The following is an 11474-nucleotide window of genomic DNA, read 5'->3' as shown; positions in this document are numbered from 1 at the left end:
AAATAGAGATCTTGTTAGAATCCAATCAGTCTTTGCAATCTTTATCTTTACTTTTACTGGATTTTCGATTAACCCCTTTCTGTCAAGTTGCAGAGTATGAGCTGTCGCATAACATCTTGTTTTAGATCATTCAAAAAGCGGTTGGTATTTGATTAAAAAAGATGCTTAATTTCATCATATAGGGAGTTTTTCATTGGAACTAGGATGAGCCTATAGAGGGCCATTCTTTTCCATTCTGCTTGAGAAGCTAATGATTGAATGCCCAGCTCATACCGCAGCTGTGACATCGATAGGGAGGGTAGCAAGTTCAGAACTTTTTTCCACAAACCCTCTTCCAATCGAGAGAGTCCAGTTGATTTTTGTCATCAAGGACTCCAGTTCTATCCCATACATCAAGACTTGGACTGCTTTCCCATGATAGAATTTCAACAGGGGTGCTAGAGTGAACTTACAATATTTATATAATATCGATTTCATCTGACTTCTCAACTGTCTGATTTTACTGTTGAGATAAGTCTCAATCGATACATTTGTGGGATTTGCTCTTATCTGGTAACCTAGATAATGTGTTTCTTTTACTATATGCACTTTGATATTATCTAAATGCCACCTACACTTTTTTACAATACATCCCTTCTTTGATTTTAGAGTCATGCCAACAGTTTTTTCGTGATTTATCAGCAAATAATTTTCTTTAGCGTAGTTTGAAAAGGCGAGTATCAATCTTTGCAGACCAATCTCAGTACAATCAATCAGCATTACATCATCTGTATAACGTAAAGCACAGATCTTTTGTTCCTCCATCCATGGAGGTACAAAAGCCAGACCCATAAGATAATTCCACAGGCCTGCCAAAAACATATTAAACAAGCAGGGCGCCACTATACATCCCTGTCTTACTCACACTGTTACTATTTTTGAAGACAGGTCTCCCCCCAAATTCAACCAGACCTGGATTTAGGTGGCTTCATGCAGATGGATAACTATGCTTAGAAGCCTCTGTGGAATCCCCCACTTCTTCAATTTGCACCATAGCTTCCCTCTATTTATGGTATGTATCAAAAGCACGAGAGTGATCCAGCCATGCAACATACAGACCTGTTTGTTGTAAATTGTTAGTGGCTAAGATTTTAAGTATTGTGCCATTTAATGAGGTTGAAAGGCCCCTGTGGAAGCCAGTTTGATATTTCAATATTATATTTGCTTGGTCTGCCCAATCTTCCAAATATTTTAGGACCAGATTGGTAAAGATTTTACTATCCACATCCATCAATGCTATTGGTCTGTAGTTTGTGAAATTTGATATATCACCCTTTTTAAAGATAGGAATAATTATTGCATTATTTCATGAAGCTGAAATTTGGCCAGAACTCAAGATGTTATTGGATAAGGCTAGTAAAATGGAGGACCATAATCAAGCTGATTTACGTTAGATCACATTAACTAAGCAATTAGGTCTTGATGCTCTGGATTTACTGGAGCTACAGATGAGGTCCGCAATCTGATTTTTATCCATGGTTAGGGACCACTTCTGATCATTTTCCAATTGGAAAATGATTGGTTTAAATTCCTCGAATTTGTATTGAAAGTATTTTATCCAGACCTGCTCACCAATACCATTAGATTGAGAGCTGGAATTCATTGAGGAAGAACCATTAATTCAATTCCAAAAAATTCTAGAATTGGAATCCATAACTGCCCCCAACATCCCTTTGCCATCTAAATCCAGTCTAGCTGCCTTTTGCAATCGAGCCTAATTTCGGTGTTTATTCTGCAAAGATTTTATTTTCCTAAGCATCGCTTCATACTTACCCCCTTCCCTTTTGAGCTTACGTATGGAGCTATTTAATTTTTTTTTATGGGCTGCCGTCTCTTGATCAAAACTGTGCAAATGTTTTACTAGTTTTCTTCCCTTTTTGGTTATTGGTTTATCAATTTCCCCGAGGTATTCAACACATGTAGCTGGGGTTGTTCGAGTGTTAATGATATTATTCCGAGTACAAACCATATGTCTATCTAGTTTGTTATTTAAGTGATCACCCTGCTGCCTGATCCTGCTGCACAATTCCCACTCTGATTTACCGATAATACAGTGTTCTATATGTCCCTAAATTGTGCCGTTTTCTGCAAATCAAAAAATAAGGAGAGAGGAACATGACAAAATAATTTATAGTGTTTGAATTCCCACCACTTCTCCATGTTTTGGAACCTGGGATGTCACCCTCTTTCGAGCCATTGGCTATTCGAAGATTCCAATCCCCCAAAAAATAAGACCACCAATGACCATATCTGGTGGAAGGACCTTTTCAGCTTCACAGGCACTATTCGTTAAACAGTTAGAATTTAAATCTCCTGCCACCACAATGTTGTCATCAGGATATTTTATTGACATAAATGACAAGAGATCCGAGAGATCATCTAAAGAATCGGCCAGATTGTAATGGGCTGGACACAGTACAGACTAATTACGATCGGCAAAGCTTTTAAAAATGAGTTTTCAGGACAAAGGAAAAATGCCCTCACCGCAAGAATCATTTGTCTACTAGTCGGCAGTTGTTCAGTCCGGGATATGCAGGAGCTCCTTGTCATTATTATCATACCGCCTGATGGTCTTCCCTTTGGAGCTTTTTGGCCCCCCTGATGAAACGATGTAAAGCCATTCAGATCCCATTTTTCCATGAGCCATGTCTCCTGTTAGAGGACGACATCATGCGTCACAAAGATATACGCCTTCATCTTTTTCTCCACATTGTTCTAATATTATCGTAACCAAATCTCCCAGGTGTAAAACCTACTTGAGACTCATCAATTAAACCCTCCATGTATCCATTCATTCTATTTTACCCTATTTTATTGAATATTTTTAAATCCACATTCAATAAAAAATATTTTTCAATCCAAATTTTCAATGATCTTTATCCAATCTTGGAATTACAATTATTATGGCTTCCTTCATTGACTGACATAATGTCCCTGACAGTAAAAAATGATTAAACACTTTGTATAGTATTGGTGATAATTGGGTTGTGGAAAATGTGTAGAACTCTGGAATTAGCCCATCCAGCCCTGGTGATTTCCCGCTATTAAGTTGTTTTATTGCTTCAAGTATCTCACTAATCTGAATATCTGCCTCTATCTTGATGTTCCCTTCAGCTGATAGTTTTGGAAGTTTAACTTTACGAAAGAATTCATTAAGATCCCATTGTTTGGAAAAAATATCCTCCTTCTACAATCATGAATAAAACTCCCTAAGGTAGTCACACATTTCTGTGTTTTTAAGCAAGGTTTTCCCTTCTTCAGTTATTATGGATGTGATACATGTTTCATCTGTTATCCCCTTTAATTTATTAGCCAATATCCTTCCATTCTTTTTTCCAAATTCCCAGAATTATTTTTTAGTATAAGAAATTCTCTTTTCTGCTATTGTGTCTATCTGACTCATCACTTGTCCTTCCAACCTTCTCAGCTTATCTCTGTTTATTTCTGTATCAGAATGTGTGTACATTTGCTGCAATTATGTAACCTCTTCTTCAATTTTTTTACATTCTCCAAGTTCTTCTTCGTAGCATGAGCATATCTGCTTATTATTTCTCCTCTCATTACTGCTTTAAAACAATCCCAGACTATCTTTCTAACAGCCGTTTCTTTGTTTTCATTAAAATATTTATTATTAAAGGTTTCTAGTCCTGTAGTAACTGTTGAGTCTTTAAGCACTTTTGCTTGCAATCTCCACCTTTTTGTCTTGGCCTTTAAACCCGTGATTGTCATTTTTATTTCAATTAGTGCATGGTCAGAGATGGCTCTTTCCTTAATCTCTGAGCACATCACCTGAGTAACCAGCCTATCACTTATGAATATATAATCTATTCTTGAATTTGAATTTTGTACTGGTGAGTAGAAGGTATATTCTTTTCCCATTTGGTGCATCTCCCACCATATAGCTACAAGATTGTATTTTTGGGTAAAATGAAATTCTCCACATATTCCTTTGCCACCATACCTGCATTGTGATTTTCTATCTAGGTTACGATTAAGCACAACATTGAAGTCCGCTCCTACAATTATATTTTCTCCATGCATTTCATTCAGCAATTTATTCAATCCATCAAATAAATGTACAGTTGGTGAGCATGAAGTATAATTAGCTCCTACTGTCATTTTTTCCCCATCATATATCAAATCTACTAGTAATATGCAACCTTCATCATCTTTCACTATCTTCTCTATTTTTACAGATAGTCCCCTTCTAAATAGTATACCAACCACCCTTGAATTTGAATCATAACAATTGAATACCACTTGTGTATACCTAGAATTGGTTAGAAAACTTGCAGACTATTCAGTTAGATGAGTTTCTTGAATAAACACTATATCCACCTTACTTCTCGCCATAACTTTTCTTCGCTTAAATGCACAGTTTATGCGTTTCACATTCCACGAAAAGCAAAACTCAATGGCTTCATGTCCTAATGTTCTGTACCTTTCTGCTGTAAACTATGAGTTGAGTGTGCCTCCTTTCAAATCCACTAAATGAAGAGCTCAAACAGTAAAAAGCAAATAGGCCACAAACAGAATGAAACAACAAGAACAACAAGTCAACACAAATAGACGAACTAACAATTAACAAAACAAATAAGTAAACTCCAACTTGTAGTATCTGATGCTCATCAGACACCTTATAAGCAATTGAATGTACAATACCTACATTGTCTCGAACTATACTTACCAGTAGACCGATGCCCAGTCCAATACATTTTCCATTATCAGTTTTTCCCCCCCTTTTATATTCTATTCCACAAATATAATACATTATACATATTGTCTTCTTGCAGAAGTATCTCTAATAAGGTAACAAATAAAATGTAAGTAATACCTTACTATCTTACTTTTAATACCCTTATTCTGACCTATCTTCTACTCAAGATGCATGTGTATCACCTCAGAGAATAAGAGATTTAAACTAAGTCAATCATCTAACTAGTGAATATTATATCTGGTCTATCTTAATAAAAGAAAACATATAAACATATAAATCGTACTATTCAATTTATTATCAGGCTATTCTCAGGTCTGACACCGTATAACTTAATAGTCCCTGTTCAATGCTTACATATAATAATGGCTTTTTTCTTATTACTTGTATGATGTACTATTTCTCCACCTGAAGTTCCCATATTTATTCAACCTCCTCTACCCCATGGCAACATGTAATCCATATCTATTCTATCGGACCTTATTACTTGAAATGTAAGCACAAAGTAGCCCACTATGAAATTATCTACGCCTGATCTCTTCCCACTTCCCCCATTAATCATAATCCCCTCTTATCTATATGTAAATATCTATTTGTAAATATATTGCAATCAATTATTTCCTATGTACATCATCATACTTCCAAAACCGAATCATGTGTCAAAAGGGAGGGAAATAAATGGGATGTTACACACAAAAAAAAAAACACTTGTATGATGTTCGCGCCTTGAAACACTTGTGTATAGGCGCGTTACAAATGCCATATCATATCATATCATCATCATCATATCATGTTTGGAAAATGGCAAAAACCACTGTCGATTCCCAATTTAGGTAGCTTCAAGAGGCGGATGTATCATTTTATTATCCTTCCGAAAACCACATCTGCTTTTTGTTCTTATTTCTTATTTGCCAAGATGCCTCCTCCAGCTTGGTTGCAGTACATGTTAAATGTATGCAGTGTTTTCCCCTTTCATGTTTATGCAGTATCTTAATATTAGTCCTGTCTGTCTTCTAAAGCACATCCACCACGGCACGTCTATTCTATAATATAGCATCTGGTGTTGAGAAAGTGAAGATAAGAAGACATACTGCGGCAAACCTAAATCAGAAATAGCTTCTTGATATCATGAGGCAGTCCTGTCTATTTAGTATGCTCAGTAAACTATTTTGTATCCACTATTTCTTCACCTTACCATGTATTTAGCCTTCTTTAGCCAACTCCCATGCAAACTTTGTGTGTTGAATGCTTCAGTTATCTTACATTTTCTCAGATGACATGTGAAGGTTCAAGATTGCAAAAACACTGTTGAGAATCCTCTGCCAGTGTTGCAAAATTATGCTGCTTTCCATTACCCCTATCTTCATTTTAAGAAGTTCTCTGTGCCAGCTGTGAATGCGGAATTTATTCTGTTGTGCCCCTTCCCATGTTCAGAGCCTCATCTTTATTAATTGACTGCGAGTGCTGCCTTATAAGATACGGGGATGGAATGAGATGATCATCTGAGGTTTGCAGAGGCAGTGAAAGCAACCTTTACGTAAGTTGCAGCATTATGATGTAGCATTAAGCCTTTGCTTTCCATGTGTTCTCTGCAGCACACTAATGACAGCCGGGTACTGCAGCATTTCTGTAAAGCCTCTGCAATTGCTTTTATATCTCCTATATCTCCCCCACGCTACGGCTATAATTGGTCCAGTCACGTAAACCCTTCATGTTTACTTGGTTCCGTGCAGCATAGAAACTAACATATCAATATGCTACTCACTTGAGGCTGCGTTCATAATTCATTGTTTCTTCATCCCACCCCTAGCCGCCTTACGCTTCCAGTCTAAGTATCCGTACCACGTTGATCCCTTCCACATCACAGTCGACTCGCCTCCATTCTCACGGTGTCCGGTACGCCCTTCAGTGCTATCCGGGTGTATTCCGTATGAATCAACTTCTCAGTCACGTCGTCGGGTTCTTTCCTCTACTCTACATGTGTAAAAGTCTTTAATATCAACACAAGGCTCGCGTAGGATTCCAATTAAGTTAAATTAACGAAAATTTAACGGCAGCCATCTTTTCCATACAGTAATTTAAAAAAGGATTGATAATAAAATAAAAATAATATATTATAGATGAGACATGTCTTGAATGAAGTTAAAGAAACACATTATCATTATTTAGCGTTGAGATTGTACAAACATTTTTTTCTTTTTCAGCATTTTTGTATAGTCTTGTTCTGACGTTGTGCCCTCTATGGGGTCTGAATCGAAGTCTGTCAGGAAGGCCTCAGCAGATTTTTGGTCAGTAAAGGAGTGCAGTTCATCATCCAGCACTATTCTAAATATAGCAGGTCAAATCATGTAATATTTCATAATTTTTTCACAGGCCTTCATTTTAGCTTTATCAAAAGCTTGTCTTCTCTCCAGGATATCCTTACTCAGATCAACAAAAGTTATTGTGTTACCACCTCACGCTAGAGCTCTCAATTCTCGAGCTCTTTTTAGTATGGATTGCTTAACTGGGAATCTTAAGAATTTAACAATACAATGTCTTCCTTTCTCCCCCATGGGTGGCTTAGGCCCCAGAGACCGATGAGCCCTTTCAATTTCCAAGGATATATTCGGGTCTAAATTCAGTATGTTAGGTAAATTCTTTTGTAAGAAATCAGTTGCATTACCTAATTTTAAGGGAATCCAGCTATCCAGAGGTTGTTTCTTCATGAAATATTTTCTTGCTCAGAAATCTTTAGAGTAAGTTTCTCATTTAGTATCTTAAGATCTCTTACTTGATCACCTAACCTCTGGGTCTTAATTTAGATGTGTTTCCACTGAATCAATCCTTTTGGCTACTTCCACAAATTACCTTAGTCAGCAGCTCTAAAAATCTGTCTTCTCTGTTTTCATCATTATCCTTTTTGTCTTTGAGCTGGTTAGGTCACCTCAGGGGCGTCAACATGTTAAATTGAGAAAAGGAGGGAGTCAGTCTAGGGCCCATGAGCATAGCTTTCACGCTGCCATCTCTGGAGCTGATAGTTCTAGAAAACACATTTCTGATGGAAGGTACAGTCATTTTAAATAGCAAACTTATATTGTTCAGATCATGTTGTAACCTGTGCAGACTTTTCCTTGCGCATGAAAGGCAATCAAGCATATGGAAACCTATCACATCCATTATCACTTGACCATTGAGCACTTCAAGTTGGTCCTATTCACAAGATTAAATGAGCTGTGACAGTAACGCTGAACACCAACTATATGTGTTCGGGCAAGATAACTGGAAACATGCACAATTAATGTTCTCTGTTTCTTGCTATCTCTGCCGCCTCATTTGGTTTAGTCGGACATGGATCAAGTCAACCTTCATTGGATCAATGGAATCAAGAGCTGATCCAAGCCCATGATCTTTGGGCTGTTATCTATCATGTCCTGATTTTCTTTTATTTTTTTTATATTTGGGATGTACAAGAAAAACATCTCTAAGATATATTTTTGTGATTGCGGCTATAGTGTGGTATCATTCCATTTAACATTTGACCTATGTATCTTCAGTAAGTTTTCCTTTTTACTACTGATATTTTATGCACTGGAGTACCATTTGCTTAACAAAAATGGAACATTTTGCCAATTCTGTTTTGAGCCAAAGCAGTTTGCTTTACTCTTTGCCAAGAACGTACAGAACCACACTGAAAACAACTTTATTGCAAAGCAATTGTGAATATTCTATCATTCTCTGAACCAAAATGGATGAATATTCCAGGATACCCCTGACTAGCAGACACTCACGTTTAGCATACGTGCCCTCTATGTGAACGTCGAGAATTCTCTTCCTTGTACAAAATAGTTCCAAATAGTATACAGTGCCCTGAGGAATGCAAGGGTAATGGTGCTTTCTTAGAAATGTGCATCCCACGTCAAAGAAGGCTTCCAACGTATAGTTGTTATGGTGTATTGGAGCTCTTAGTTATCTATGTTGTAGTGCAGTTAGTGATAAGGAAGTACTCTGAGCAATCTGACCTTCCAGAACCTCTGAAGACCACTTTAGGTACAACTGGATTTTGGCAATCAGTGAATGTTGTCAACCTTAAAAAGTCAAATGTTTTGAATTCCAACAGTTAGACGTCAATCCTGTTTCCAAATGCATTTGGTGTGTAACCAAAATGTTGAATGCCTTTCACAAACAAATTAAGACTCTCTTGTTCTAAGGATAAGCCTATGATTCCTACTGGGATAGTAGAGCACTCCATGTCAACAACAAATAACAAATAAAAAATAGCACCATTTTGAAAGCCTGCTGGTATATTGAATTTAGATTGTCCTTTGGTCAGACAATTAAAAACGTGGCATGGTCAAGCATTCCCATGCTTGAAAACGTGTAACATCCAATTAGATGTCATATTAGGGCTCATTCTTTCCTTACAAAATAAAATAACTTTTTTCTTGGGTGGTTGCTAGGGAATTCCTCTCTCTGTCTCTGTCGTGCTCTCTCTATTTCTCCTTGCTCTAATATTCAAAACAACTACAAAAGAAGGTTCTCAATTGTTGGAACCTTTTAGAATTCAGAAAATGATGGATTTCCATAATTCAGAATATGTTATTTTATGTTTATGGATATTTGTAAAATGGAATATTCATCAGGGTAGATTGCTCTCGGTTGAGATTTCCCCCAGAGTGTGAAGCAGCTGTGCTACATCTCTGAGACCCTAGAGTCTGAAGTCAGTATATCTCTGGCTAATGGATGGCCAAACCTTGAGAGATAAGGCCAGGATATCAGTTTAAGTATGGTTGTGATTGAGCTGAAACAACGAACAGGAGACAGGAGAATACACTCCCTGCTACTCACTACCTAGGCCATGAACATCCAGGCAGGAATGCTGAGTGAGAACGGCAGGAACTCGTAAATGGGAATGCGCTTTCAGATGTAGCTCCTTGAAATACGTGATCTGTTCAGTTTAAAGTATACATTTGTTGACCCATTGGAAATCTCAATGCTAACTTTCCTGTGTTGTTTTAGACACAATATGCATTTTGAGTTCCAGCTGGTCATCTGGGGGGGCCTGAGTTGATTCACAGCGCATTTCATAGTCAAGGTCCTCTATATGAGAATCGTCTATTTTCTATAGCCAGCACTGTGTTCAACTGATGTGGAGAAGGTTTATGGTTGAGTGACCTCAGTGGACAGCAAGTGTTTTGTCTAGATGCTTTTTTTAAACATCCAAAAGAAATACAACTGCTTTTTAAGATAATCTTTTGAAGCAAATTTGGACCAATTGATGCACTCTGGTTCCCTTAATGCCATCCCATAAAACATTTCTTCTTGAAAAGTTTGCTTAGTGCCCCCTTAACCTCCTTGTTCCTAAGGCAGTAAATGATTGGATTAAGGAGAGGAGTCAGAAGACAGTATAGCAGAGAGGAGACACTTTCCACCTCTAAGGGATATCCAGATCTTGGACCTATGTAGTTAAAATTAGCAGTCCCGTAAAAGATAGTAACAACTATCAAGTGGGCAGAGCAGGTTGAGAAGGCCTTCCGCCTCCCCTCAGCAGAACTTATCTTGAGGATGGAGGAGATGATCCGGACATAGGAGATAACAATGTACAAAAAGGGGCTCACGCCCAGAAAGATACTGACAACATAGAGCAGGTTCTTGCTTGTGTGGGTGTCCGTGCAAGACAGCTTCAGTAGTGGAGGTACATCACAGAAGAAATGCTGGAGGTGGATCACCCCACAGAAGGACAGGCCAGATGTCATGACTGTGTGCAGGATGGAGTTAAGAAAGGCACTTATCCAGCAAGCTATAGCAAGCTGGTAACAACGCATTGGACTCATAACAATGGAATACCGAAGGGGGTTACAGATTGCCGCATAACGGTCATATGCCATCACAGCTAGCAGTAGGCACTCTGCTCCCCCGAGGGAAACAAAAAAATACATCTGTGCAATACATCTGTGGAAAGAGATGATGCTGACCCCGGTCATGCAGTTGGACAAAAGGATGGGAAGAGTGGTGGTGGAATAGCAGATGTCCAACAGCGACAAGTTACTGATGAAAAAATACATTGGCGTGTGAAGGTGCGAATCGATCCTTATGATTGCAAATATGGACAGGTTTCCCAGGAGAATCAGCAGGAAAATAAATAAAAATACCACACACGCTTCCTCTGGAATTCCCAACAGCATGAACTCCTGCAGGGCGGTCCAGTTTCCCGGTTCCATGCGCTTGAAATGTGTTACCTACATGCACAAGAGAAAGCAGCAGTTAATCAAGAAAAATGCATTGGTGAGACAGAAGCAGGCATTTCCTGGGTCCCTTCAAACGAGTTAATGGACTAACTCCAATTTAGTTCGCATACACCGCCCAAACAAAAAATGCTAAATATTAATTAACTGAACTGCCTGGCCTTAATTTGAATTAATTAAAAATGAAATACTTCGGGGAATTGGCATATGTTGACCCATCACCAGAAACCCTCACAGGCAGCGACAGATGTTTCGACTTAATAACATCATTTGAGATTTGACGTCATAACTGAAATAAAAAAATCCCAACGGTGCACGGTTAAACACTATTTTAGTAACCAACCCCATATCAACGAGGGTGCTTGCAGGGTATGCAATGGGTACAGTCATGCCCTGTACATACGAGGCAGTGGAGCCACAGGTGCCCCTTAGAGGCTAACTTTCCAATACAACCTCATATGTCCAGTAATTGACCCACATGATCAGGTACTACAACC

General features: G+C 38.2%; 1 protein-coding gene across 1 annotated transcript; it reads right to left on the bottom strand.

Annotated features, from left to right (window-relative positions):
* Positions 1-10026: 10026 nt before the first annotated feature.
* Positions 10027-10953, bottom strand: LOC138555625 (olfactory receptor 5V1-like). Its single transcript, XM_069642613.1, has one exon. The coding sequence runs from the start codon at positions 10951-10953 to the stop codon at positions 10027-10029; it is 927 nt and encodes a 308-aa protein (XP_069498714.1).
* Positions 10954-11474: the final 521 nt, after the last annotated feature.

This window comes from Ambystoma mexicanum, chromosome 1q (assembly GCF_040938575.1).
Source record: "Ambystoma mexicanum isolate Mex_15411 chromosome 1q, UKY_AmexF1_1, whole genome shotgun sequence".
In the NCBI taxonomy this organism is placed as follows: Eukaryota; Metazoa; Chordata; class Amphibia; order Caudata; family Ambystomatidae; genus Ambystoma; species Ambystoma mexicanum.
This window is presented reverse-complemented; position numbering and strand designations above follow the sequence as displayed.

Coding starts and splice junctions, on each gene's coding strand:
- LOC138555625 (XM_069642613.1), bottom strand. CDS start 10,953: ATGGAACCGGGAAACTGGACCGCCCTGCAGGAGTTCATGCTGTTGGGA.